The 27,981-nt window shown below is 31.9% G+C and overlaps 1 protein-coding gene across 1 annotated transcript; it reads right to left on the reverse strand.

The window, feature by feature from the left end:
* On the reverse strand, nt 1-27,721 carry LOC140446039 (phenoloxidase-activating factor 1-like). Its single transcript, XM_072538541.1, has 7 exons — nt 27,399-27,721; nt 16,830-17,033; nt 8,965-9,199; nt 8,465-8,658; nt 5,192-5,275; nt 2,726-2,938; nt 1-209 (listed from the first exon to the last, which is right to left on the reverse strand). Exons 1-7 carry the CDS (start codon nt 27,661-27,663, stop codon nt 52-54), a joined length of 1,353 nt encoding a protein of 450 aa, XP_072394642.1. The 5' UTR covers nt 27,664-27,721; the 3' UTR covers nt 1-51.
* Between the last annotated feature and the right edge of the window lie 260 nt (nt 27,722-27,981).

The following is a 27,981-nucleotide window of genomic DNA, read 5'->3' on the forward strand; positions in this document are numbered from 1 at the left end:
TTTCTTTATTTATTTATTTTTTTTGTATAAAAATTGGTAAATGATCGTCCCCTAATGCCCAGGTTTATTTCTGTTCGATATTTTGACTCCCTTGTTAGGGTTCTTTGTATTTGCCAGGCTATTTTCAAAAATCTTCTCTTTAATCCACGGAAGAAAATAAGAAATATTTGTATATATTCCAGGCCATCCTTCGGTTCCGCAGCCAAGACCTAAAATTGTAAACATACGATTTTAAAATATATATTAAATATATCAATATAAAAATTATAATGAAAGATAAACACAATAATTCTAGGTTTACATTTACGGGACAAATACAACTATGCGCAAGAAAAACATCAAACAAGACCTCAACAAGAAACAGCAATAGTCAGAGAGATAAAGTGGAAATTTGTAGGGGAACATATTGCAAGACGAAATGTTAGGAGATGGTGTATAAACATATGAAGTTCATATGTATGAAAAAGAAATCAAGGAGGTATGATTCAATAAGGTGGTATGATGGGCTAAAAAAGGTGCATGACTAAATTAGATAAGGAAAGCTGAAGCAGAAAAGTCATGAAACAGGGTTTTGACCGATTCTGGATAAATGAGGGCTAAGATAGAGGTTTAAGATACAAGGTATTAATGCATGATATACACTAAAACTACAAAATGAAAATTTAGCTGGGGCATGATCACCAAAGAAAATCAATTAGAAATAGTATAAAACCAAGTCAAGGAGATACAGTATTACTCAAACTAATTACTCTGTTGGTGGAAAATAAAAGTCCATAAATTGGAGCAACAAAATATTTTATAGGAAAATAACTGAACTCTTCTACGTTCGTTAATGATATACTGCTACTGACAACAGTTGAACATAACTAATTATAATAACATTAGATCAAGAAAAGTTATAACTAGAAACAGGATAAAAAAATATCATAAACGCAACAAATTTGAAGTAGACGTGTCAGAAACTATCATAAGCAGAAGAAATATAGAACATGTTCAATATTATATGTTTTTAAGATATCCAAAAAAAATGGAGTTGAGGTATCTACATTGTAAAAATGGCGTGCAACCTATCCTCTATACTATGGCATGCTGACGAGACACATTGTCTTTAGAGAACACCCCAAGGTATAAGCGAGAACACAAAGTGTATCAGTACTCCTACTCTTATGAAACGCACTTGGCCTTTAAGTTTTACTCTTTTTTAACTTGTCTTGAGGAAAATGTCATTAATATTTCCTGTTAGCCTGCCTCCAATGTTTCTTCGGACCCCGAATGGCTACTAGATTTTCGAGGCCTGATGGGTCACTACATTTTCTTCTACTACATACTCTAGTAACCGAACGATTACCGGTATAAGTAATCCCTTACTTGCTGGTCAACAGCTGCGGGTGAGAGAACCGACACGTGGTAGGTCACTTTATTGCTCTGGAGCGGAGAAATTGACTCCAAAGACGGAAGTACTAAATTAGACAACCACATACATTGAGATGTGGAGAGCTACTACATTCAAGATCCGTGGGGATATCACCAGGACACCACAATGGATGACAATCTAAAAGAAATGGACCTCAGTCCCGGGCACTCCTCAAGTAGGAAGAGGATACTAAGAATTCCACGGTCAGCTAATAATGTCCCAAAAGTAAAAAGGATCGGTACGTCGAACATTCGAAGCATGTACCAAGCTGGTAAAGCAGCTAATGTTATTAAAGAGTTTACACAACAAAAAACAGAAGTGGCATAGCGATAATAATAAAAAAAAACAGCTGAAGCAGTGATAGGATTTACGTCCATATGAGACAGAGTTGTGTAAGATTAACTCTAGTCCCTCTAATATAAACACCATGCAGGGCTACGTACCGACATCCGAATCTACTGAAGAAGAAATAGAAACAATATCAACTGTGATGTGTATGTTTATTGTATTAATTTTGACACAAGACATTTGACAAAGTTACACATTGAAAACTAATCGATATATATATCTTAAACAAAGTGATAGTGCCATTCGAAAATGAACTGTCCGAGATCATCATATTCGGAAAACGAGTTCGACAAGTTTACACATACTGTAACCAGCATTATTTAACATATACTCTAAAAACATCTTTGAAGAAACCTTGGAAGAATCCGAAGATGATATTGCAGTAAATGGCCAACTTACAAACAGTATTAGATATACAGACGACACACTGACATATAGTGTATCAAAACAAAAAAAATACAATTTGATATTTAGTCCAGTCATTAGAGATTTGACCCCTAAAAATCTTATGAACAAGCTGAATTTTGCTGAAAATATTAATGCAAAAAAAGATGCAAAAAAGTTTACCACTCCTACTCCCTGGCTTCCCCTCAAACGCCCCCACGTTAGGGGAATTAATTTACCAAGAAACTGTCCGCCATAGAAAAAACTAAAAGTTGAAAAAACAAAATATAGTTTATAGCATTTTTTTTACAATAAACCGGAGATTTTTAATGTACCACGCGCGCGAGATCAACTCGACGGTTAAAATTCGATTTCTTTTGATCCGTGTATCCTATCAACAAAATCAAAATACGTAAAAGATATAAAGAGTGCAGCTTTTGTATGCCGTATTTGTTTTTTCCGCAAATAAAGTGAGTTTCTATAAATTTGTTCAATAAATAAACGTTGCACGATTTTTGCCATTTTTGAATTAAATAGTATTAAAATATTATTTAACATCGTATTAAAATAACCTATTACCATAGCTTACTATTCCTGCAGCTATCCAGTGAGTACCATTTTCGAACATGAGAGGACCGCCAGAATCTCCAGTACAACTGTCTTTTTGGTCCTCACCACCAGCGCAGATTTGAGATTCTGCAACTTCAATACTGACTACACTGTACTTTTCTACACATTGGGCTCGACCATATGGCGGTACTTCAAGTTTCATCTTAATTTTACTGAATGCCTCTGTAAAAGTAAAAATAACGTATAGTAATTTAGGATTATGACATATATATATATATCGATGTTATAGAAACACTCTTTTGACTTTTGGTCGAGCTTTCGGAATTCTTTTATTCCTTCTTCAAGACACTGTAATTAGAAGAAAGTGAATATATTTACAACATATCTCAAATTGTCATTACAACTTACTAGTCGTTGAGATTATTTGTGTAAAGCTACGACACTCAACATTAAAAACACACATATAAAATATAACATGTAAAATAATGGACAAAAACATTTTAAAATTTAGTTGGAAAGTTAAAATTTTGTTCGTGACATCTTTTAATGGTGTGTTTTGACTGATCCATAGAGAACAGAAAAAAAAACAAAAATAGTGTGATTAAAAGGTAATTAGAAGTTCTTGCTATTATATTAATGGAAGTAGTATATTAAACCTGTCTTAATAGTATGCAACATGTTTTGTATGCAGGTGTATTATGGTGTGTATATGTAAAAGTAAATCTGTATTTTATTTTTGATGTTTTGTCAGTAAGTAACAATAAATGTTGCTCAATTTATCTATGTCTGACTTTTTATTTATACAAGACGTATTAGATTTTATGAAACACATAATATCCAGTATTTCTTATATATATATATATATATATATATATATATATATATATATATATATATATATATATATATATATATAATTCTGAATTGAAGTAGATGACTGGTTTGTCCGATATAGACACCTTCACAGTTAATACATGGTATCTCGTAAACATGTGATTTTTTGAGTTTTGGAGTTTGTGTTTTTAGTTTAGTGAAATATTTATTTAAAAGGTTGATGCCCTTCTGAGCCACATAACATAACACTGACAATTACAACAGGTAAATTAAATTTTTTTAAATTCTTAGGTAACTTTGCTCTAATTTAAGGTCATACCAGAAAAATGGAGTAAATATATTAGGCATACAACAAACGTTATTAATGAATATTGGAAGAAAGCAAAAATAATTAACACAAGCCACATATCTGGGAGATCAGGAGACTGATACTTAGTGGTCTTGCGGCGTTAGTTCTTCAGTCTCTCTTGTGTGTTGTTAGGTTTGGTTTTCGACATAATAGATTTCAGTGTATTAGTTGTTTTGTATTCTGTTGTAATGTGTACTTATTTCTAATCCCTTTTAATTTTTCTGATAAGCCTTTTACATATTTTATTGTTCTCATCTTTAAATCTTTTCTGGTTAGCGTGTCTGGATTCCCTAAAATGGTTTGTTGTTTACTTTCTTTAATTTTGTAAAATTTCTTGTTTATAGATGACAGTTTATAACTCAGTTTTTGTTAAAACCTTTGTCAGCAGTTTTTTTTCTTCTTAAAATGCATTAACATTTAAGTATAGTTTTTAACTTTACCATATCATGATTTGGTTATTTCCTTTTTGATGTTTATGTTGTGGTTTAAGTAGTAATTTAAATATCTGTTGGTGTGGGCTGATTTTTGTAACCTTTGGTTGTACATCCTATATTCTCATTTGTAATTATCACATCGAGAAAAGGAAGTACGTTGTTATCTTTTATGGTGAATTTGATTGATTTTCCTTTACTATTGATGTTCACCAGAAATTTATTCAATTCTTCTGGTCGTGAGGCCAAATGGAAAACACATCTGCATAATGTTTTCATCAAATTCATTCATGAAAATTATATCTACTAATAATGGAGATAAACATAAGCCCATGCCAAATCCTAAATCTTGTTTGAAAAAATCATTATCTAGCTGAAAATAAGAGTGATTCAGTGATTTGGTTTTTGTTGTTAATGTAATCATCCCCTTTAGTATAACTCTTATTGTTTTTAATGATTTCTGCAATAACATATTGGTGAACAATGGTGATTTCAAAACTGACTAGCATATTGTTGGAATTGTAAACTATTTTTGCTAGCTTTTTCCTGAGTCCTGAGGGACAGACTACTTTTTCAGTGATACAACTGTTTTACTGGATATACTAAAGTTGATCTATTCCTAAGAAAAAAAAAAGGAAATTAATGAAACCGTAGCCATAGCTGAGTAAGTGAAAGATCAAAGTGAAATTAAACTCGGTACACAGTACAAGGTTCTTACATATGAAAGATATAAGGATAAAATATATAAGGATAAACAAATAAATTAAGCAGCTTTGACTACTGCTTAAAAATGTGGTCTTTAGGAGATAAAATTCAGTTAAAGGAAAAGATCTTAAAACTTTTCTCGTTTTGTTGTATTACCTGTTTCGGTTTTTCCCCATCCACTTATAGAATACCGTGGTGGAATGATACGGTCCATTTGTAAACAAATTGGTTGAACAAATTCTGTAAAAAAATTAAATGTAATTAAAATGATGTCCCTTTAATTAATTTAGAAAAAATAATTAAGATTTAAGCGAACAATTTGCAATACGTTAAGAAATATATCAGATAGGTATTATTACAAAATACATATACAATATAATCAGATGACAAATATAAAAATAAATGCAGATAGCATACTTCCGGCGCCAGTGTGGTAGACTAAAAATGCAAAAACGTGTGTGGTGGGGAATCAAATACCCTAAATTAAAAACAAAATTAAAATAAAAATAACACACGTTTAGAAAAGTTGTATTGTGATTTATATTTTAAAATAACGAACTTAAATCAAAAGTAACTAGTGTTTAAAAACAAATTGCAAACTGCATGCTTGAATATTCCAAAAAAGTCTCATTTTACAGCATAAAAAAACCTCACACTAATTTTTTCTCGATTACAAAAAAAATAGATGAATTTTTGGAAAAACCATAACATACACAATACATTTTAATTCTTTTTTTTTATTTATTTTGCTTCAACCACTTAGGGTTATTAGCATAAGAAAAATACAAAAAGTGATAAAGGCATATACAAAATATATATATATATATATATATATATATATTTAGGGATTCTACAGTATTCACTGCCTTCCCTCGCTCAACCGTTTCCATCTCTCTCTGTTGTTCCATTCTCCATCGTTTAGTCCTCTCTTAATCATGGCGTCGTCTACTCCGTTCCTCCAGCTACATGATGAAGAAACTACAAGAAGAATATACCAAGGCTGGCCTAGATATTAACCTCGCGAAAACAGAGTACCTCTCTACAAGTGAAGAAGACATAGAAGATCTACAGATTGATGACAACGTAACAATCAAAGGAAAGGATAAATTCAAATACCTGGGGTTTATAATCACGAAAAAGGCAACAACAGAGGAAGAAATTACACAAAGATTAGGACAAACAAGAACAGCAATCCGACAACTTAACTCAGTATGGTGGGATAGACACCTAAATATGAAGACAAAAACGCAGATTTATAAAACATTAGTGCGAAGTATTATGACATATGGGGCTGAAAATTGGATCATAAACAAGAAAACCAGCAGTAAGATAGTAGCAACAGAGATGGAATGCCTGCGAAGATGCTGCAGAGTAACAAGAATGGATAGGAGAAGTAATGACGAAATAAAGCAAAGAACATCAATAGAAACAGACATACTAACATATATAGAACAAAAAAGACTAAAGTGGTATGGACATGTAAGAAGAACTAGCGACAGCAGATGGATAAAGAAAATAACCGAATGGAGCCCCATAGGAAGGAGGAAAAGAGGACGACCCCGAAAATCCTGGAGGAATATACAAAATATCAATTACATAATAATGTATACAATATATTTTAATTTATTGGTGTATTATATTAAATTTTATTAAAAAAGTTTCTAGTTTTCAAGAATTCTATCAAGTCAGCTACGTATTTAGATTCTCGTCGAAGTTCTTTCGATGTTTTTGGAATGTGGTGATATAGTCTTTCAACTGAGTATATTGGAAAGTCCATGAAAATGTGCTTCACTGTCACTTTACATTCACGAACAAAACACACTGGTTCCTCTTCTCTCTTCAACAAGTATTCATGTGTTGTTGTGTTGTAAGACGTGTTATTAGGATTATTATCCAGATTTAGCTATACGGCTCAAACTCCCTCTAAGGGGAAAATTTACTCATCCCAGATACCTACGGTATCAAAAGGAATGAGCTCTGGTGGGACTGTTTCCATGTTTTCGAGTCCTAGTTGACTTGGTACGTCGGTGTACCAAAAATTTTCGCACGCCTCTGGACGTCGAAAGTGGAACGGCTTTCTTCATGATCTTATATAGATGTTTATTTAGACCCAGTTTTTTTTATGTTTTCTAGGAGGTTCTTCGGGATGACTCAAGTGGTAGAAATAATAATAGGTATCGTCTGGGTACTTTCCATTCTCCATTGTCTCCTTATCTCCTTATTTGTATTTTTTGATCTCTGAACTTTTCGATCTTTTCGTTGTACTTAACACGCAGATTATTGTTGTTAGGTATCGTCACCTCGATTAGTGTTGTTTGTCTTGTTAGTTTATTAACTAGCACGAGATCTGGTCTATTATGTGCTACAGTTTGGTCTGTGAGCACAGTGCGATCCCAGTATAGCTTGTAGTTGTCATTCTCAAGCATACTCTCAGGAACGTATTGATAATATGCGAGATGGTTTGTTTGTAGAAGTCCCAGTTTAAAGCTATCTTTTGATGGAGGATCTTCCCTACTGAGTCATGCCTTTTCTTATATTCAGTTAGAGCAAATGCCTGGCAGCCCCCGGTAAGATGTTGGATAGTTTTTTGGGCTTGACATCCATATTGGCATTTGTCGTTTTGGACCTGAAAGTCTTTTACGATATATTTCAGGTAATTTTTGGTGGGTATAACTTGATCCTGAATGGCGAGTAATGAACCTTCTGTTTCAGGAAATCAAATAAGATCAGGTTATAAAATATATAATATTAACGAGGGGTTTTAAATATTTCAAAAATAAAAAAGGAAATTCATATTTGGATTCGAACTCACGTACACCAGCGTATGAACCAAACACGTAAAATATTTGCCAATTAGACATGACACAAACGTATTTCAAAATTGACAGTTCTCGGTCATACAGTGATTTATTGAGATAATTATTTTGAAATAAAAAAGACTAAAATAATTATGAACATTTAACAAATAATACAAAACATGTCACATAAATAATAATATTAATAAATACTATATTATATATTTATATATATTTAGGTATATATAAATATATATATATATATATATATATATATATATATATATATATATATATATATATAATATATAATATATAATATATAATATATAATATATAATATATTATGTAATATTAAATATATATACTAAAGGAACATTTATATTCTCGAGAGAGGAAGAGGGAGAAAATATATCTTCTGTCTCTCTCTTACTCATTATCTTACATATGTAATGATTTCACCGACCGATGTAACCGAGTAAACCTACCGATGTTAATCAACATTTACAAAAAGTATTTTTACAGCAAATAAAGCTAATCCCATTGTCTGGTACCTTTAATTAACCGAACTCAACACCTTCTCCAAAAGGTTTTTATCAATAAAATTCCTTTTTTTTTGTAGTAATTTGCTTACCTGTAATTCTAGCTGCCTTTTTTAAATGAATAAGGGCTATATCATTATAGTGGCCGGCAGAGTAGGCGTCGTATCCATGGTGTACGATTACTTGGCCAACTCGGCTAATTTGAAGGGGATCCGCACAATAAGTCCCCGTGGGATTACAATCGACTGAGGTTTCGGTGTTGTGTTCTCCCATTTGGATAAGAAATCTAAAATGGAAATTACTGTTTATAGAAACTATCGAATTTCAGCATATTGGTTGGTTAAATGTAATTCTCTAAATTTAAACAAGGATTGTATAATAAAAACAAGTAAAGTTTCAAACGCTAGAAACTTTTGCAATAAAATAAGCGAATTGGCTTATTATATAATCTAGTTAATTGACTTTTAGTTAAAAAAAATATAATTATTTAATATATTCTAATTATGTTGGATGACACATACAGATCAATTTTTTATTTGATAGTTTTTAGTGATATCGAAAAAAATTGCTTTCGCCAAAATGTAATACATACACTGGTCCTCTGAATTTGATAAATTTTCCATGGACACAATGAGCTGCAGTTAATACATATTTTGTATGAATTAGGAACCCTGTACAGCCAAAGGTTTTAAACCCATGGTCGTTTTGATGAATGAGTCGCACCATCCAAGGGAATTCTCCAATAGATGCTGTCGTACCACCGAGGATTCTTGATTTCATAATAAGTCTTTGGTGTCCACATCGTTTGGGAAAAACGTTAATATCGTCTAAAAAGAATTTTTAAAAATATAAAACAAAGACAATTACTAATATAATTATTTCGAATTATTTTTTATAGAAATTATATAATATTTAAATATAGGTTGATAATATTTGGTGAGCAGTTTTCCATTATTGTTTCTGTCAAGGGGTAAGCAAGAGCTGTACTATTTCATACACCAGTATAAATTTTACGGAAGTAGTAAATCTAAAGTATAGCATGCGTTACTCTCTTAGTGACATATTCATCATTTTATTTTTTAATATATCTTATTCTTATCTTAATTTATAAATTTATGTCATCTTTAACAAAGTATTATTAGATTTCAATAATACTCTTTCACTAAAGCAATGGCATCATTGTGCGCTTTTTACGACCACATGTAATAGACTGATTATAAAACCATAGCATCCTAGCATAGCGAGCTAGCAGAACCTAGAACGGCGTTCGGAGAGAGATAGAAAATATATAATAGAAAAAGACAAAATATAAAAACGTAAACCAACCTAACGTGAAATACCGTTTTCATCCTAAATATTTATGGTTTATAGCATACTCACACAAAAAAAACCTTGATTTGCGCATAGATAGAGTAAGATGGACTAATATATCAATATTTTTTGTAGGAGACGTAAAATCCAATACTTCTGTAGGAACATCCCATGTTCAGTCATCTCGAGTAATGGAGGAAGAATCAGACAGTTCTTTGATTCAAGATTCAAGATTCAAACTGGGGATCTGTTTTCGGAAATTTTCTAATTTTAGATTGTCCTTTGAAATTTGGCATTCCTGAACATTTAAAAAACGAAATGGCTGGTAAGAATGAATTGTTATTCTTTGAACTGTTTTCTCTAAAGATGTTAAAAATATGACTGTCCTCGAAACAAATAGGTATGCAGAGCAAAAAATTCTTACTGGAATAGTAAATGAAACACTTACGAGAGAGTCACGATTTAATTATTGGAAAGAGACTAACTACACTGAAATGCGTTCATTCATAGCGCTCCTTCTTTAGATGGGACTAGACTCAAAGCCGTCATTAACTTATTACTGGCGCAAAATTTCATTATATAAAAGTAATGTTGTTAAATACATGCCCCGAAATCGGTTCGAATTGCTCTTGCGCATGTTTTATCTAGCAAACAATGACGAGTGTTCTGAAAATGACGGATTCATAAAATTCAATGTCTGGTCAATGAAATGAACGCATCGATGTATGATTCCAGGTTCAACTGTTTGCATTGATGAAACTATGATCCCATTTAGAGGTAAGTTATCTTTTCGACAGTACGTGAAAGAAAAACGTCATAAGTTTGGAATAAAGCTGTTTACAATTTGTTTGTTATAAGGCTATACCCAAACAATTAAAATATATAACGCTAAAGAAAAATTAATGGAAAACCGGTTGCTGAAAGGGTAATTAGGGAAATGATTAAACCTGTATTGGATCAGGGTAGGACTCTTATTACGGGCAACTGGCATACATTAGTTAACCTTGCTGAAATTTTAAAAACTAAATCCACTCATCTTATTGAAACGTTGAGAAAAAACGGAAAAAATCTTCCTAAAGATGGGATGGAAGCCAAACTCAAGAATAGGGAGATCATTGCCAAACAAAATAAAAATGATAAATAAATAAATAAATAAATAAATAATAGCTTTATTACCCAACAGTTTCCCATTTCTAGGGTAAAAATTTAAGATACATTTTTAATTAGTATACAATCATTAGTAGGTGATACAAAAATATCAAGTAAAAAAATAAGTGCAAAAAATAAGTAGGTGAAAAACAAAATAAAGAGTGAGAACAATATAATTAAACAAATCACTACGTATATAAGAAATAAAAAAAAATACACAAAAAAAAAATTAACAATCTAATGTACTCCATAAACCAGTGCTGTATCAACCAGATGATTAATTGAGCATGAGAAAATATCACAATGGTTGCATATTTTGTTATAATTATTGCACATAATATAAATGGGTGACTTCAGTATATTAGTTCTCGCACGTGGACAAGTAAACACTATAGTCGACCTGGAAGTAATTCTTGGCACATTAAATCTAATTTGACCTAATATATCACTGCAGTCAATACAGTTGTGTAACAACTTATATAAAAATGAAACAGAAAATATAATTCTTCTTAACTCTAAACTTACAATATTAAACCTGTTACATAACAAATCGTAATCATAACCATGGACAGGATATACTCCATCAACCTTAAAAGCTAAATATTTTAAAAGTTTCCGTTGTACCTTTTCAATCTGTTGCATATAACATTTATAAATGGGATACCAAATTAAGCTACAATATTCTAGTTTTGTTCGCACCAGCGATAGATACAGCAGTTTAATCGGTCTTATATCGCTAAAATTTCTACAGTTTCTGATGATAAAACCGTAGATTTTCATAGCATCGGATACTTTCTGCTCAATATGGTTGTTAAAGGTTAATTTTGAATCAAATATAACTCCTAAATCTTTAATGCTATTACATTTTATAAGATCTGACCCCTGAATTACATAATTAAAATCAACCTTATTTTCTCTTCTAGAGTAACTTACTACTTTACACTTATTGACATTAAGAAAAAGTTTGTTTTTTACACACCAAGTATCTATATAATTTAGATCGTTCTGTAAATCTATACAGTTAGCAATTGTTTTAATTTCACAGTATATTTTAAGATCATCCGCAAAACACAATTTTCTGTTATTGATATCTAAAAATAAATCATTGATATATAAAAGGAACAACAATGGACCTAAATTTGATCCCTGTGGAACACCGGATGTAGTACAGATTAATTCTGATATGAAACCATTATAGGATACAAATTGGTTCCTACCTATTAAATAGCTTTCCAGTAACTTTAAAATGTTTCCAGCAAATCCCAAATTTGATAATTTAAAGAGAAGGTATTTGTGATCAACCTTATCAAACGCTTTCGAAAAATCAGTATATATCACATCTACTTGACCTTGTACATCCAAAACATCTGAAATATATTGAGTTATTACAGCCAAGTTTGATAGAGTAGAACGTTTATCTATAAAGCCATGTTGATAAGGTGATATCCATCCCCTAACAGAAGGGTAAATACGGTTATATAGAGTTACTTCGAAAACCTTTGAAAAATTGGATAACAAAGATACCGGTCTGTAATTGGATACATCAGATTTCGATCCGTTTTTGAATACAGGGCATATTTTCGCATTTTTCCATAACTCGGGATAAGTTCCCGTTTTTATTGATAAGTTAAAAATTTTTTGAAGTGGCTTTACAAATACCCGAGAACAATCTTTCACTAAAAATGCTGGAATATTATCCGGTCCGGACGTCATTTTATTTTTAATTCTTTTAAAGGCTACTAAAATTTCGTTTTCTTGAAATTCGTTAAAATTAATAGTGGGTAAGTAGATATCACTACATTCTTGATTATTTAATACATTGTTGTCGACAGGTAAATAAACTTTTTCAAAAAACATCTTAAAAGCATGGATTATATCGCGAGGATTATTAAATGTATCGCCGTTGTAACACATTTCACCTGAGATTCTAGAAGTTTTATTCTTAGCATGAACATATGCCCAGAAATTATTAGATTCGTTAGAAATACTATTCTGAATTTTTTCAAGATAAACGTTATATTGAGTTTTAATCATTTGTTTAATTATTTTTCGCAATCTTTTAAATTCATGCATATAAAGTATATTACCTGTTTTCTTATAATTTGTGATATTTTTTGATTTCAACTTTATCATTCTAATTATTTCCGCATTGTACCATGTAGGATATTGATGTTTATAATTTCTGTATATTGGTACACACATATCAAATAATTCATATATCTTAGCATAAAATAATTCTAGGACTGTATTTACATCATCAGACATATCTAAAAAATTCCAGTCGCAATTAAGAAATTCTGAGTACAGTAAAGGAAAATTTGCTTTTTTAAAATTATATCTTTTAGTTTTAGAATGAGCCACAAAACTGGTTTCCTTTTTTTGAAAATCATTAATATTTATCATTAATGCTGGATGATGTAAATCTTCTTGAACAAGTGGTGCATTATCGCGACTTACATGACATGTATCTGATGATATAACTAAGTCTAACAATCGATTTAAATTATTTCCCACCTGATTATACTGATTTAAATTAAACAAACACATGAAGTCTAGCACTGCCGATGTCTTCACATCAGATCTATTTTGATCAATATACTTTGGAATGTTAAGGTCGCCCAGGAGAATAACAGTGTCATTAAATAATTCAAGTTGCTCTAACATTTCAAAAAAATATTCAAAATCTTTCAACTTTAATTTGTCAGGAATATATAATACTGAAACATAAAACTTTTTATTTCCTGTGCGACACTCAACAACCAACAAATCAACTAGTGGAAAATGTAAATCAAATGTTGAGACATCAACAACAACACACTCAAAATTTGACTTAAGTGTCAACAGTACACCTCCACCAGTCGATTTATTAACTACATCGAACTTTCGATCTTTTCTAAAAACCTGATAGTCATCATTAAACAATTCCGAACTAATAACATCAGAGTTGAGCCAAGTCTCCGTTAGAGCAATGACATCAAATTCACATTCACTAACACTAGAGTAAAAATCAATTACTTTGGAATTCAAACCACGCACATTCTGATAGTAAACCTGAAAATCTTGGCTTGTAAAACTGTTAGGACCTATCTGTTTAAAGGAACAATTTTTGGGATGCCATCCAAGTATTTAATTCTAAATTGTCCTGTATTGTTAGCGTTCTTAGCTTCTAATTCTTCCTTTAATTGTTTGTAGTATGTAGTAGATACCAGTTTTCAGAACCTTGGCTTGTCTGATTAATGCTGAGATGTCATTTTCATCTTTAAGTGTAATCTTGATCGGACGATTTTTACCTAGTGCTGGTTGTCCAAGCCTAAATATTTTGAGTTCATTGACATTCACGCTAGTATTCATACTTTGAATTATTGTTTGGACTTCCTGTCTATCATTATCATTGCGACTGTTGGGAGAGAGCTGAGTATTTTGCTCAGGTACACCAAATAAAATAGCATTGCGTTTGCGTTTTCTACGCTCATTTATTTCCTGAATAACTTCTTCCATAACCAACATGGTTGAAGAATTCTTCATTGATTGGTTTTCATTTTTAAGTGCTTGAATATCAGTTTGTAAAGTTAAAATTAATGCTTTCAGATCTTTTATTTGGTTCCCAACCTGCCTACAACTCATGCAGGACCAATCGAATCCTTTATCATTATCATTAAACAATTCCAGTTCTACATTACTAACATTCACACAGGTATGTCTAAAAATTCTATTGCAAACGGAACATTTTATCATTAAATTCGATTTATACGATTTACTACAGCAGGAACAAATCATATTCGAAGTCGAAGGCATGATAAAAACCGTTGAAGATACGCCTATGTATTTATACAGTAATTAAGAATTCTCGTTGTTGTTATTATTATCTTAATTGGTGTTACAATTGTAGGTTAGGACGTATAAATACTAAATATTGACTAAAAATTCTATCAAAAACTACTTTTAGGAAGATAAATTTCTTACTGTTTATGTCCGTATATTTAACTGCAAATATTTGTGTGGTTTCACAATCACTTTCACCTCATTACACGAGTTTTTTTAAAAATGATAACAGTACCTTGAAAACACCTTCGCACTGGTCGGCTTCTAATGTTATGAAGATATTGTAGTTATGAAATTGCATGACGCAAGAGAGACGTATTTTTCTGTCTACAAAAGATAGAGAAGATATGATAGAGGTGACTCATAGGGAAGGTCCTAAAAGAAAACCCGCAGCCATTGTCGAGTACAATAACGTAAAAGCGTTTGTGTACATGTCAGATCAAAAGACAGCTTACTCAAACTGCTTACGAAAGTCTGTCAAATGGTACAAAAAAGTGGCATTTTATTTACTGGTACTTCACTGGTGAATGCTCTAATTATTTTCAATAGCATCAAACAAAGCAAAATGTCAGTTACAAAATTCAAAGAAAATGTGTGGATGCAAGTTCTTCAATGTAGTAATCTACCCCTTTCTGTACCCCCTCAAACTGTATCTTCTCCTCTTTCATTTAACGTGTTACACGTGGTAATCTGACTAATAACAACAGAGATATGATATAGCGTCCTGTTGGCACAGTCTTTGCGTTCGATTTTTGTTTTAACATGTTCGTTACCACCTCCCCTTTCCATCGGTACCTTGCACATTGTTGAACGTTCAGCCGTTTAGACGTTACAAGCTTAGTGTCCTTTTGGCAATACGCCGCCATGATTTTTTTCTGTGTCTACGTATTTGTTGGCCCCCCTCCTTTCCATCGATACCTTGCACGTTGTTGTACGTTCAGCCGTTTAGACGTTGCAAGCGTAGTGTCCTTTTGGCAATGCCATCTTTGTTTTTTATGTTAACATATTCGTTACCCCCTCCACTTTTCATCGATACCTTGCACGTTGTTGTACGTTGAGTCGTTTGGTTGTTACGACCGGGGGTTACGATCTTGACTAAGTGGGGACTGCTAGGTCGGTAATGTAGATCCAATGCTTACCGATAGTGACGTCACACTGTCTGGCCCAACCAACCCATACTCTGATACAGGAAGTTTAAACCAAACATGAACTTACTCAAAATGCTTTGAACAAAAGAGGCAGATGCACGATTTGTTATAAAAAAAACTCTAAACTACATGGTCGAATTTATGCTGTAAAAAACACACAATTATGTAGATAATTTAATTTTATTAATTTATTGGCACTGGCAGTTAACAAATTATAGTTCTGTAAATAATATAAAGTCTGGTCCTAGCAAACTGTTCCAAAACGTACAAAGTGGTCGGTTTAGTATTGCCAACCGTCGCAAAAATAATTGAGGGATTGGTAACAGCAACAGATGTAAATTTCTTATGTTGACGGAAACTTTATCTCTAAACTAAACAAAAAAACAGTGAATTGTGTTTCGAAACTATTTTACGGATTTAATATCAGATGTCGCTATTGCGTCCGTTTCGAAGCCATTTTATTGTTGCTTCTTAAAGACAGGAAAGATTTATTTTTACGTTGAGAACGCCAATGAATAGCTGTTCTGATGAGCTTTATTAAAGCGAAATACGTATAAACAGATACATAGACGATTTGTACGTGAAATGGAATCTTTACTGTCTTTTTCATTTTATTCGGATCTACTCTGTATGAGTACAAGAAACCAATTCGCTAACGATTTCTGCTTAGTTGAGGAGACATGTCGTGGAATGCAAATTTTAGATTCCCCATGTCTCTATTAACATCTTTATCAACGTCTGTTATAGCTTGCATTTATAGAAGGTTCAGATTAAAGCAGAAATCTGAATTGTGTTTCGAAACTATTTTACGGATTTAATATCAGATGTCGCTATTGCGTCCGTTTCGAAGCCATTTTATCGTTGCTTCCCAAAGACAGAAAAGATCTATTTTTCACGTTGAGAACGCCTATGAATAACTGTTCTGATGAGCTTTATTAAAGCGAAATACGTATAAACAGATACATAGACGATTTGTATGTGAAATGGAATCTTTACTGTCTTTTTTATTTAAAAAAAACAGCCTTACCTAATGACGGATCCTGGTATTTGTCATACTTCCCACAACATACTTTAGGTCTATGTAAATCTTCATTTGGAGGTCCACATCTTGAAGCAAGCAAAAATGGTCTTGCATCCACATTCGCTATCTGTTTAAGCAATATTGGACAGTCTTGAATTTCTATACACCAGCCCGGATCTCCGTTGGGTGTCCCACATTCTGTTGGTAGTCCTAAGAGAATTGCATTGTTTAAGCTAAATAATTAATTACTTTAATTTAGATAGATGTGTTTATGTTAATATATAAAAACCAAATTAAAGCTAAATTCAAGATGCACATATACATTGTAACATATATAGGATTCGGATAAAATATGGAACAAACTAAATATCTTTGAAATACGCAGTTCATAATACATGCAAGTACAATGACACATATAACATATATGACGGTATATCTTTTGTTACTACTATATTTATAGGAAATACCCTCAACTTATTTAATATAAATGGGACACCCCGTATATTTTTAAAAGCCTATTAATCTAGCCTAACAGGAGTCAAAACTAAACTCGTGTCTTAACTAGATAGAGAATAGGCACCGTGGCACTGTCTGGGGAAATTGTGACATCAATTACATGTAAAGGATAGGAGCTGGCCTTACAATTTCTGTAGATCTGGGTAAATTTTATTTAACTGTAAAGTGATTTATTTCTCGTTTTAACAAATTTTTCTACCAAACTTGGTATGTGTTAATCAGGAATAACAAGTTCTTTTAAAATCTGCAAATATATACAGTGTGTCTCATTTAAATTAAATAAGTTAATGGTTTTGCAGATGAAACCGGAAGTAAAGTAGTAGCAAAAATATGACTTAGATGCGGTATATGTCATTGTACTTGCATGAAAAGTCTCATAAATGACGTCTTTTTTTTTTTAAAGGTATTTGGTTTGTTCCATACTTTATCCCAACCCCGTATACAAGTTTTGACATATTATATTAAATTCGTATTACGATTCAAAAAACTAGTTATACCTTCTGCTATTCGTTCTTTAAAACTTATTCAAATTTGATTTATGTATATATTGTTTCTTCTTCTTCTTCCTTTGCCCTATCCGTTTCGGACGTTGGCTATTAGCAAGGCTATTTTGACTTTGTTTACGACTATTTGTGATATATTGTTTGCCGAGCTTAAAAAAACTTAAGTTAAATAGTTACTTTTTTAGTAAGGAAAGTTTTGCGTTTGATAGTCTACAAAATTAGTGAACCTTGGGAGTAACTATACTGAAAAATTTTAATAGTTCACATTCACACTTAAAAGTATTATTTGCAAATTGAAAAACGAATAAAACTGAAAATAAGATAAACTTTTTTGATTTTTATCGTTTGGTGCACTAAAGAAAATAATCAGATCATCATGTGCTTGTCATAAAACATTGAATTCTTTTGATCTTCCTTATATTTCTCCAATTTTATTATTTGTATCTATTATTTGTATCACATATGATACAGGGGAAGCTAAGGTAAGACATCTAAAATATGTTAAGGTGGAGCTCATGAATATGTAAAACTTTTTCAGAAGAGTAGTTTACATATACCACCGTTTGACAGTGGCGACAGTTATCTAGATGATAGTGATGATGACTCACATTTCTTAGTAGTCAGTAAAGACAGAAAAACTCTAGTGATGAATATAATTCCTCTGATAGTGCAGATAATCATGCTCAGCCTACCTAAATATAGTGCACAAGCATTGTCTGGAAAGCAATTTCCTTAAAGGAACATCCTAGTAGCAAACCTGAATAGTTGGTTAATATACCACACGACAGAGCAGTGGTTGAAACTTACATGCTTTGAGGATTTCTTCGGTGATGAAATATTTGAAATCCTTATATAGAAATCGAACGTATCATACAAAAAGATCCTGATAAGTCCCCTTTGGTTACAAAAAATGAGATGAAATAGTTTGGTGGCATATGTATGTATATGTTGATATATAACTTACCAAGAACTGAAATGTACTGGGCACAATCCACAGGAATTCCTCAAATTGCAGATATAAGATAAAATATTTTTTGCAAATATGCATCTCTGCGCATGAATGATAATAATGAAGTCGATCTAAATAACATAGACTGTGTTTATCTAAGTTAATACTTTTATTGAAATTTTGAAAAGAAAATTCAACAAACTGCCTATGCAACAGAACTTGTGTGTTGATGAGCAGATAGTGTCGTTCAAAAGTAGAATTTCTCTAAGAGAGTACAATCCCAAAAATACACATACTCGTATATAGCACTATAAGATTTTTTAATCGATTAAAAAAGTATCATTTATAATGTTCGAGTTTTAGTTATATATCAGCATATTAGTTATATAGCCCGATGGCCTATATTCAGCACATAATAAAATTTTAGATTTTGGCTATTATGTGCAAATTAGATAGTTATTACGAAAAACTGTGCTGTGGTAACATATTATTGTAACAACGTGTTTGCATATGAAATCTCGGTCGGGCCAGCAGCTGTTTTTATGAACACATATCGCTCATCGAATTAAATAGTGCCATAACTATTTAGTTTAAAAATCGGTATCTTTGAACAGCATTAACGTTGTAGAGATAGTGCAAACACTCCTGACCACGGCGCAGAAGACGAAATTTGGTTTAGTCCCCACTTCCATGAGAAAAAAGCATTGTACTATGAACTGTATAATTCCACTTACAATAGAACCTTTCTGCCTTTACGTAAATTTTGACTCCGCCTTCGCGCAGCTCCATGGTCAGGATTGTTTGTACTATTTTAACTGTAGTGTCACAAATAACCACCTAGAGCGCATTGTGTCGTTAGGGCCTCGAGCATTTTCTGTTGAAACCCAGTCTGCTAAACTGCCACAAACTAGTTTGTCCTTGACCACCGACAAAATTGAGGATGTACACGGAGAGTGAAATAGTGCCATAACCCTGCTGTCCGTCAATGGTAAGCTGTTTTCGTTCATAAATATTGCCTTATTATGTAATGATGCGTTATTGATATGGTGTTAGTATCAATAAAAATACACGAAATGGAACATTATACATATTGCCTTAAGTTTTTTACGGCACTGTTGTGGGCCGAATTATTGCAAAAAAAGTTTTTTTAAACAGTGTCATATTTTATGATATGGCACTGTTGTAGACTGATGTGACTGGATTTTATGTGGCAAGGTTGCCACAATAGTATTAACAGTTGTGACATTATTTATGATCAATTTTGGTAATTAATTAGATAATAACCGTCTCAGCAGGGTGATGAGACTTTATCATTGTTTGTAAAAACCAGACTATTATTACTCAGTCTACCTTGACATAGAATTATTTCATTCTTTATTTCAGATTGTGTATTTGTCTTTGACATCGTCTTCGTGCTTAGCCTAGCCTAGCAGATCAATTGATATTTTTTAAAGATGCATCAGCATAAGCTTATAGCCAACCAATGAACTCAAGTGGTGCATTAATGCTTAAGTATCGAGAAAAGACGCAGCTGCTGCCTACAAAATAATGAAACAAAAAAAAGACTAGCCACCACTTTCCCCTTTAATTGAGTCTGCAAGTAGCTAGTTAATATACCTAGCCTTTCTTCTAATTGTGAGCTTGCTACACGTGCAAATGCTACAGAAATCTTTTTTAGACCTAAATGTATAACGTAATCATTAATTATTATTATGTTTTGCTTCTAGGGGTTGAAAGTTATTATCGTGATGAAGCAAGACCTGGATACATCGAGTGTCTAGAAGACGTGACTGTAACACAGCATACTGAACCATTATTTCTTCTGCCATCGGGAGAGAGCCAAATTCAAGAAAACGATAAGTACCTAACGAACCGTAACGAGACTGATACCTTAAATAGTTCTTCTGTAACCTATGCCAATTTGGAGAATGTAGCACCCTTCCCCTCAGAAAGTGTTATTCTTTTAAAGTGTGTGCCAACAACTTCCCAAATTGAAGCCAATCATATTGATGTCTGAAAACAATGACTGTAACGAAACTGCGGCTGTTATTCAATGTTATCTTAAGTTTTTCACATCTTTTCTTCCCCAATCTGGGGAAAGCATAGTCCAAGAGAACGATGAGTACCTGGCTACTTGTAATGAGACTGATACCTGATATAGATACTGTATATTTCATGATAGTTTGGAAAATTTTGAGCCTTGCCCCTCTCAAAGTGTAGTAATGTCAAAGGATGTACCAACAACTTCCCAAATTAAAGCCGATTGTATTGAAAAGTCTGATTTCGATAGTGACGACTCAGTGGCCGACCCGAATTATATTCCTGACAGTGAGATTGGTCAAAGAAGATCAACCACCGACCCTTTAAACTAATAATTGACTCTCCTGTGAAATGTACAAAAAAGAGGCAAAAAACCCCACTTAAGAGGGACATTGTTAAGAAGTTGAGAAACGAAGGGAAAGCATATTCATCTCTGACTAGCAAAAAAGTTGTACAAGCAAGAAAAATGCTGCCTCCATGTCCAGAAAACTGCAAATTTAATTGTCCATCTCGCATTAAACATAACGATAGACCGAATAATTTCAAAAATTACTGGAATATGGGATATCTTTGCAAGCACAAAGAAACTATATTTCCAGTTCCATGGACCAAATTGTCCCAAAAGTCCGGTTCACGAACAAGAAAAAACCAAGGCGTGCCAACAATTCCTTTCACTTTCAAGTAGAAGGGGTAAGGATTAGAGTTTGTAAGCTCTTCTACATGAATACTCTAGGCATCAATGATCGCCCGATACGAACAGTTGTTAAAAAAACAAACGATATGAGCTTTCTGCAGCCAGAAGGAAGGGGTAGGTATGGCAAACATAAAACTCTTAGCCCGAAAGTTAAAGATTCTGTACGTGATTTCATAAAGAAGATACCAAGAATCGAAAGTCACTATACCAAAGCAAAGTCTACCCGAGAATTTATAGATGGTGGCAAAAGCTGAGCTGACATTTACCGTGACTATTCTATGAATAAAAAAAAAGAAGGGAAACAAGCTTCCTCCTTGGTTACTTTTTCTCATATATTTCGGAATGAATATTACATTTCCTTCTTCATCCCAAAAAAACCAAAGTGGTCTGTGTGAAGCTCTCAAAAATGACCCAAATGACCAAGAGATTTAAGAAGATTATGAAAACCATTATGAAGCGAAGGAAAATCCGCTTCACTATGTCTGCTGCTTTGACTTACAAAAGGTTATGCCATGTCCCATTGGCAATTTTTCTCTTTTTTACATAAGTCAAAACTTAATTGCTACAATTTTACTGTAACTAATATCATTAATTCAAACACAACTTGTTACTTATAGCAACTTGTATTTTTAATTATCTCACACAGTTGTCAAAAGAGGTAGATAATGAAAATTTAGAAGTTACTTTCTACTCTGATAATTGCTGTGTCCAAAACAAGAACAGGTACATAATATCAATGTATGCTTATGCAGTAAGAACTTTCAAAATCAAGACAATTAACCATAACTTTTTGATTGTTGGTCACATACAAAATGAGGGGGACGCCGCTCATGCTGTGATGGAAAAGCAAATTAAGAAAACCTTGAGAAGTGGACCCATCGTTATACCACAACAATATGTCACAATTTTAAGAACATCAACAAAACGAGGGAAAGAGTTCACTATTACTGAACTGTCTTACAAAGACTTTCTAGATTCCAAAAGTCTTCAGAATCAGCTGGGATCAAATTTTGAGATTGATCAATCAGGCCAAAAGCACAAAATAACTGAAATTAAAATGATGAGGTTTGAGAAGTCCCGGCAGAATTATTTTTACTTGAACACAAGCTACGAAGACGAAATGCAAGAAGTTACCTTCCGCCAAAGAGTCAATAAGGTTCCCTCGAAAATTTCCAATTTACTGCCAGCCTACAAAAAAAAGAATGTATATTGATGCTAATAAGATAAAAGATATAAGAGATTTAATTAAGGCACGTGCAATGCCTTTGACCTATAAGCCAGTTTTCGAATCAATGTTTGAAACTTGGAGGAAATTGTAAAATGGTCGTTTCCTTAAGTCGTCCTTATCTTGTCCTTTGTTCCTTATTAAGTTATTAAAAGACTAAATTTCACTATTAAAAGCAAAATATTTTTTATTTGACATTATAAACTTGATATCCTATACCAATTTTTAGGAGAAAATACATTGGACAAGAGTGTCATAACCCACAAAAATATATTTTTTAGCAAATTATTTAATGCTATTGTCCCATTGTCAATATAGCAATGTATAGCAACCTTGAATAAAACCGAAGGCAAAAATTAGCATTGGTAAGTTGTGAGAGCGCGAAATTAACAATTAAAAGAAAATAGCAAACTTTGTTTCTCCTCTCCTGTAAAATTGCGTTTTTTCGGGGTTATGGCAGTCGATGAGCCATATATTTTCTATACTTATTTTAATATAAATTTAAATATTTCAATTGATTTGCCACAATTTACTTATATAAAATCACTAAAAATATTATTTAATGGAAAACTTTTAAAAATATATTTATAATTTGACAGAATGAATGTTAAATTAGACACAATGAAAATAAATAATAACCCATTACTAATATATCGACGGTTGTCATTATTTTAAATAGATAAATTAATATTTAAATACACCTTACTTTAAATCTGTTTGTAATAAGAATTTTTTAATTCCAAGAAATGTTTATATCGAAAATACCAGTTCCGTTAACTATAAAAATGGGTTATTGTGACAATAATTTATTTTATATTTGTTAACCAAATATATGCACACATTTTGTAAATAACATAAAACGTATAAAATAGTATTGTTTTACAAAATCTTAAAATCTCAAAATTAACATTTCTATTTATAGATTTTGTAGAAGTAGAAGTAAAATGGTTTAATTGTACACATACTTTATTTTACTTTGGTCCATGAAAAATATTGTATTTGTGTGTAATAATATATATTTCTCTTCTCTATCGCCTTCCTGCACAGGCTGTTTTGTGATTTCGCACGGTTAGTGATTAAGCTGCATTCCTTTCTATTTTCAATTTTTTTCTCCAGATAGATATCTTTATTCTTGTGATATCTTTTTTGACCTGATCTTCTCATCTGCACATTGGTCTTCCTCTAGGTCTTGTGTTTGTAGGTTTCTACTCTAATATTTTCTTTATTAATGTATCCTTTCCTTGTCTTAGTACATGCCCAAACCGTTTCAACCTTTGAGCATTAGTATACCTGATTATAATTCTCTTGTCCATTTATCTGATTAATTGTCTCGTCTTGTTGTTAAATAGTCTTCTAAACACTAAGTCTTTAGTGTCCTAAGTAAGTATCCTAAATCTTTTTTGTCTTTTGTGACTTATACCAGTGAAATTAAGGGATATGAGTGGTTGACTCAGAATCGTCGTAAACGTAGACGTCAATATTTAATTGGTGGAAATGAGATGAAAAAGTCGGTGGAGTCCGTTCCAAAATTTGTGTCCCTGCATGTCACACGTCTTAAACCGCAAACAACCCCTGATAACTTACATAAAATGTTAGCTGTATCATTACCTGAAATCCAATGTATGGTACACAAATCAAAAATGCCAGAAGCATATAGTTCCATGAAGGTCACCATTAATCAAGAAAACCTAAAGAGAGTTTGGAACAAAGATGTTTGGCCAAAGAGTGCAGTGGTAAAAAATTATTTAAAGATCATTCACTATAATGCTCAATCGTTGCGTAACTCTTTTCTAGATTTTGAAGTTCTGCTCTGTAAGTTTATATATTAGGAATAATGTAAGTTTTAATCATTTGAATCTTGAAAATCTCTCTTTTGAACAGCATTGTGAGATTACAGGTATTTTATTAAATAAATCTAATGTGCAGCTTATTACTGTCTATCGTACTCCAGATAGTGATTTAGACAAATTCTTTACCATTATGGCTAAAGCTCTTAAAAAAATTAATGTTCATAAACCTGTTGTAATTACGGGTGACTTTAATGCCTATTTTAATGAAACAGACATCAGAGCTTTAAAACTCTGTAATTTTTTTAGATCTTACAATATTACAAAAAAAGTTAAATTTATTACTCAAGGTAATAGGTGTCTTGATAATGTTTTCGCAAATATTGATGGTACCACAAAACCTGTGGATCTCACTCACTTGACCACAGAGATATTTCCTTTCAGATAGCTTACTCATCCACAAATTGTGCAACCAGAGTTTGTTATAGACCTATCACAGATAAAGGACTCTTGAATCTGAACCAGATTTTGCTAAGTTGCAACTGTAATTTTGTATACAATGATAATTTGAATATTAATTAAAATGCTAATTGATGTGTTATTAAATTCCATAAATATCTCTTTTCCAGAAAAATCGAAATTGCTGAATAAAAATAATCCTGGTAATGACACTTTGAGAGAAAAATGCGTGATAGACTTCAATGTATTATAGCAATAAATAGAAACGATCCCATTGCTGCACTTAGAAGTACCATTATTAAACTTAGAAAAGAGTACAGGGAAGCCATCAAGCTTGCAAAAATTAATGAAAATGATAAGTTTATAAAAAATTCTGGCATTTCTCAACAAGCTATGTGGAAACTTATTAATGGTAACAAACATAAAAATATTTTCACTGATAATTCTAAACTGAAAGCAGATAGTTTTAATAGCCACTTCTGCTCAACTGCTGAGAGAGTAATAAATGAACTTGAGGTTCCCAGCTAACTCTTGATGACTATTTAAAGTATATATCACAGGAAAATATCCCGTGTTTTAGTTTTAGTTTTCAGCCAGTAAACTTTAGTAAAGTTGACTTAGCTATTACAGAAATAAAAAATAGTAACAGCAAAGATCCTGATGGATTTAACACAAAAATTATTAAAACAATTAAATATATAATTATTCAACCTCTAACAACTTTAATAAACCAATCAATATCTTGTAATACGTATCCTCAAGTTTTCAAAACTGCAAAGGTAGTACCTCTGTTTAAGAATAAAAGCTCTATTAATGATTATAACAATTATCGACCCATTTCTTTGTTGCCCGTCTTATCAAAAGTTTATGAACGAATTTTAAAAAATCAAATTAATCTATATTTTAAATCTAATAAACTGTTTGCCATAAACCAGTACGGATTCCGAAAAAATAAAACAACAACTTTAGCTATTGATCATTTCACTAGCAATATTTTGGAAGGGTTTGAAAAATATCTTGATACTCTTGCATCATTTTTAGATCTTACTAAGGCTTTCGATTATGTCACACATAGTATTCTGCTTAGAAAACTTCCTTATTATAATTTTCATAGTGATGCTATTCAACTAATTGATTCATATCTATCAAATCGTGATCAATATGTTCACTTCAACCAGTGTGATTCTCAAAAACAATCTCTGTTGCTTGGTGTCCCTCAAGGCTCGGTTTTGGGTCCAGTATTATTTCTTATCTATATTAATGATCTAGTGCTAGTGTACTCTCAAAATGGAACAGTTATTACTGTTTTATTTGATGATGACACTACTTTCTATGCAAGCTGTCAACATTCTGAATTCGACACCCTTGATTACCTTGGATGCCGGATTAACCTGGGAACAACATATAGCTAATCTATCAAAAAAGCTTTCCCGACAATTTTTTCTCTTCAGGAACCTTGTACAAGTTACTTCCAGGGAAACTATTTTAACAGCTTATCATAGTAATGTTCATTCTCATCTGACATATGCTATTCTCTCCTGAGGTCACTCTTGTCATATTGATAAAGAAGTGTTTGCATAACAAAGAAAGTGTGTTTGTATTATCTCTGGGCTCTGTTATAGAGCAGACTGTAGAAACTCCTTTAGAGTTTTAAAAATTTTAACTTTGCCTTGTGTATACATTATGCAGTGTCTGTTGCACATTAAACAAAATCTTAGCCAATACAATGCGCATGTAGATTTTCATAATTATCCCACCAGATTTAACAATAATCTTATACCAGAATTTGGCCGACTTGAGAGATCCAGAAATGGTTCAAGATATTTAGCCATAAAATTCTACAACATAGTGCCAACTAGAATAAAAGTTTTTTTTACTTTTTGCCTTAAACTGATGAAAATCTTAATTTTCATCAGTTTAAGGCAAAAATTAAGAGTTACCTTATAGTGAATGCCTTTTTTACATATGAGGAGTATTTTACTTCCAATTTTAATTTGTTGTAATTGCCAACAGTATAAGTTAAAACACTGTATCTGTGTTTTATGTTTTATATTTATATTTATGTGTATATTAACTATATTGACATATATATATTTTTTTTTTTTTCTTTGACTTGTAAAAAATACTTTTGTATTCATTTATTACCAATAAACCATCTATCTATCTATCTATCTGACAAAGACTGACTGACTTGAGATTGAATAATCAAAACTTCAAACAACACAAAATTTCCTTTACAATATGGATTTTTTCCAAGAAATTATTTAAAAAGGTAGACTTTAGTGCTATTATCAAAGAAGGGATACCAACATGTCCAAAACACCAGTACTAAAAAATAGTAACTTAAAGCTAATTACTGATTCTAAATTATACTAATATCACTAAAATAAACAACTACTTACTCAAACTTACTGATAAATTGGTAACAGCTTTACTTGATATCACTGTTCCCGTAGATTCATTAAAAATTGCGGAAATTGCACTATTCGTAGATGCACTGTTAATTAATGTAAAATTAGAACCACCAAACACAATAACATTACACAAGAAAAACAAACACAAAAATTTCAGTCTTACAATCATTTTGGGTGTACAACGTCTGAGTTCGAGAGCTAGTCTGTGTTTTCTTGATCTTTGAACTATTTTAATATATTCAATGATAAACATCCATACTTGGGATTTCTGTTTTAAGTTAAGAGATTATTTCAGTCTTACACTTATTCCAAGTATAAATAAAATAAGCAGGAAATTAATTTTAATATGTTTACCGCAAATAAACCTGTTCAGTAAAACCACTAAGTTATGGTTGGGTATATGTGTGTTCTCATTTGTTATATATCGTCATAAAAATTCAAAAACTATAAATAATGATAAAAATTTAACTAAACTAAAATTTTTAATAATCATCGCTCATTTATAATAATAGGTGATTTAGCAAAGAATAATTATATAGAAAAATGATATTAATAACACCTTATGTCACTT

The sequence above is a fragment of the Diabrotica undecimpunctata genome, chromosome 7, assembly GCF_040954645.1.
Source record: "Diabrotica undecimpunctata isolate CICGRU chromosome 7, icDiaUnde3, whole genome shotgun sequence".
Taxonomy (NCBI): Eukaryota; Metazoa; Arthropoda; class Insecta; order Coleoptera; family Chrysomelidae; genus Diabrotica; species Diabrotica undecimpunctata.

Excerpts from the sequence above, each read along its gene's own strand:
- LOC140446039 (XM_072538541.1), bottom strand. The coding sequence starts at position 27,663 with ATGTTTATCATTGAATATATTAAAATAGTTCAAAGATCAAGAAAACAC. Across the intron at positions 9,200-16,829 it reads ATACCAGGATCCGTCATTAG|ACGATATTAACGTTTTTCCC; the intron begins GTAAGGCTGTTT and ends AATTCTTTTTAG. Across the intron at positions 2,939-5,191 it reads ATGGGGAAAAACCGAAACAG|AGGCATTCAGTAAAATTAAG; the intron begins GTAATACAACAA and ends TTACTTTTACAG.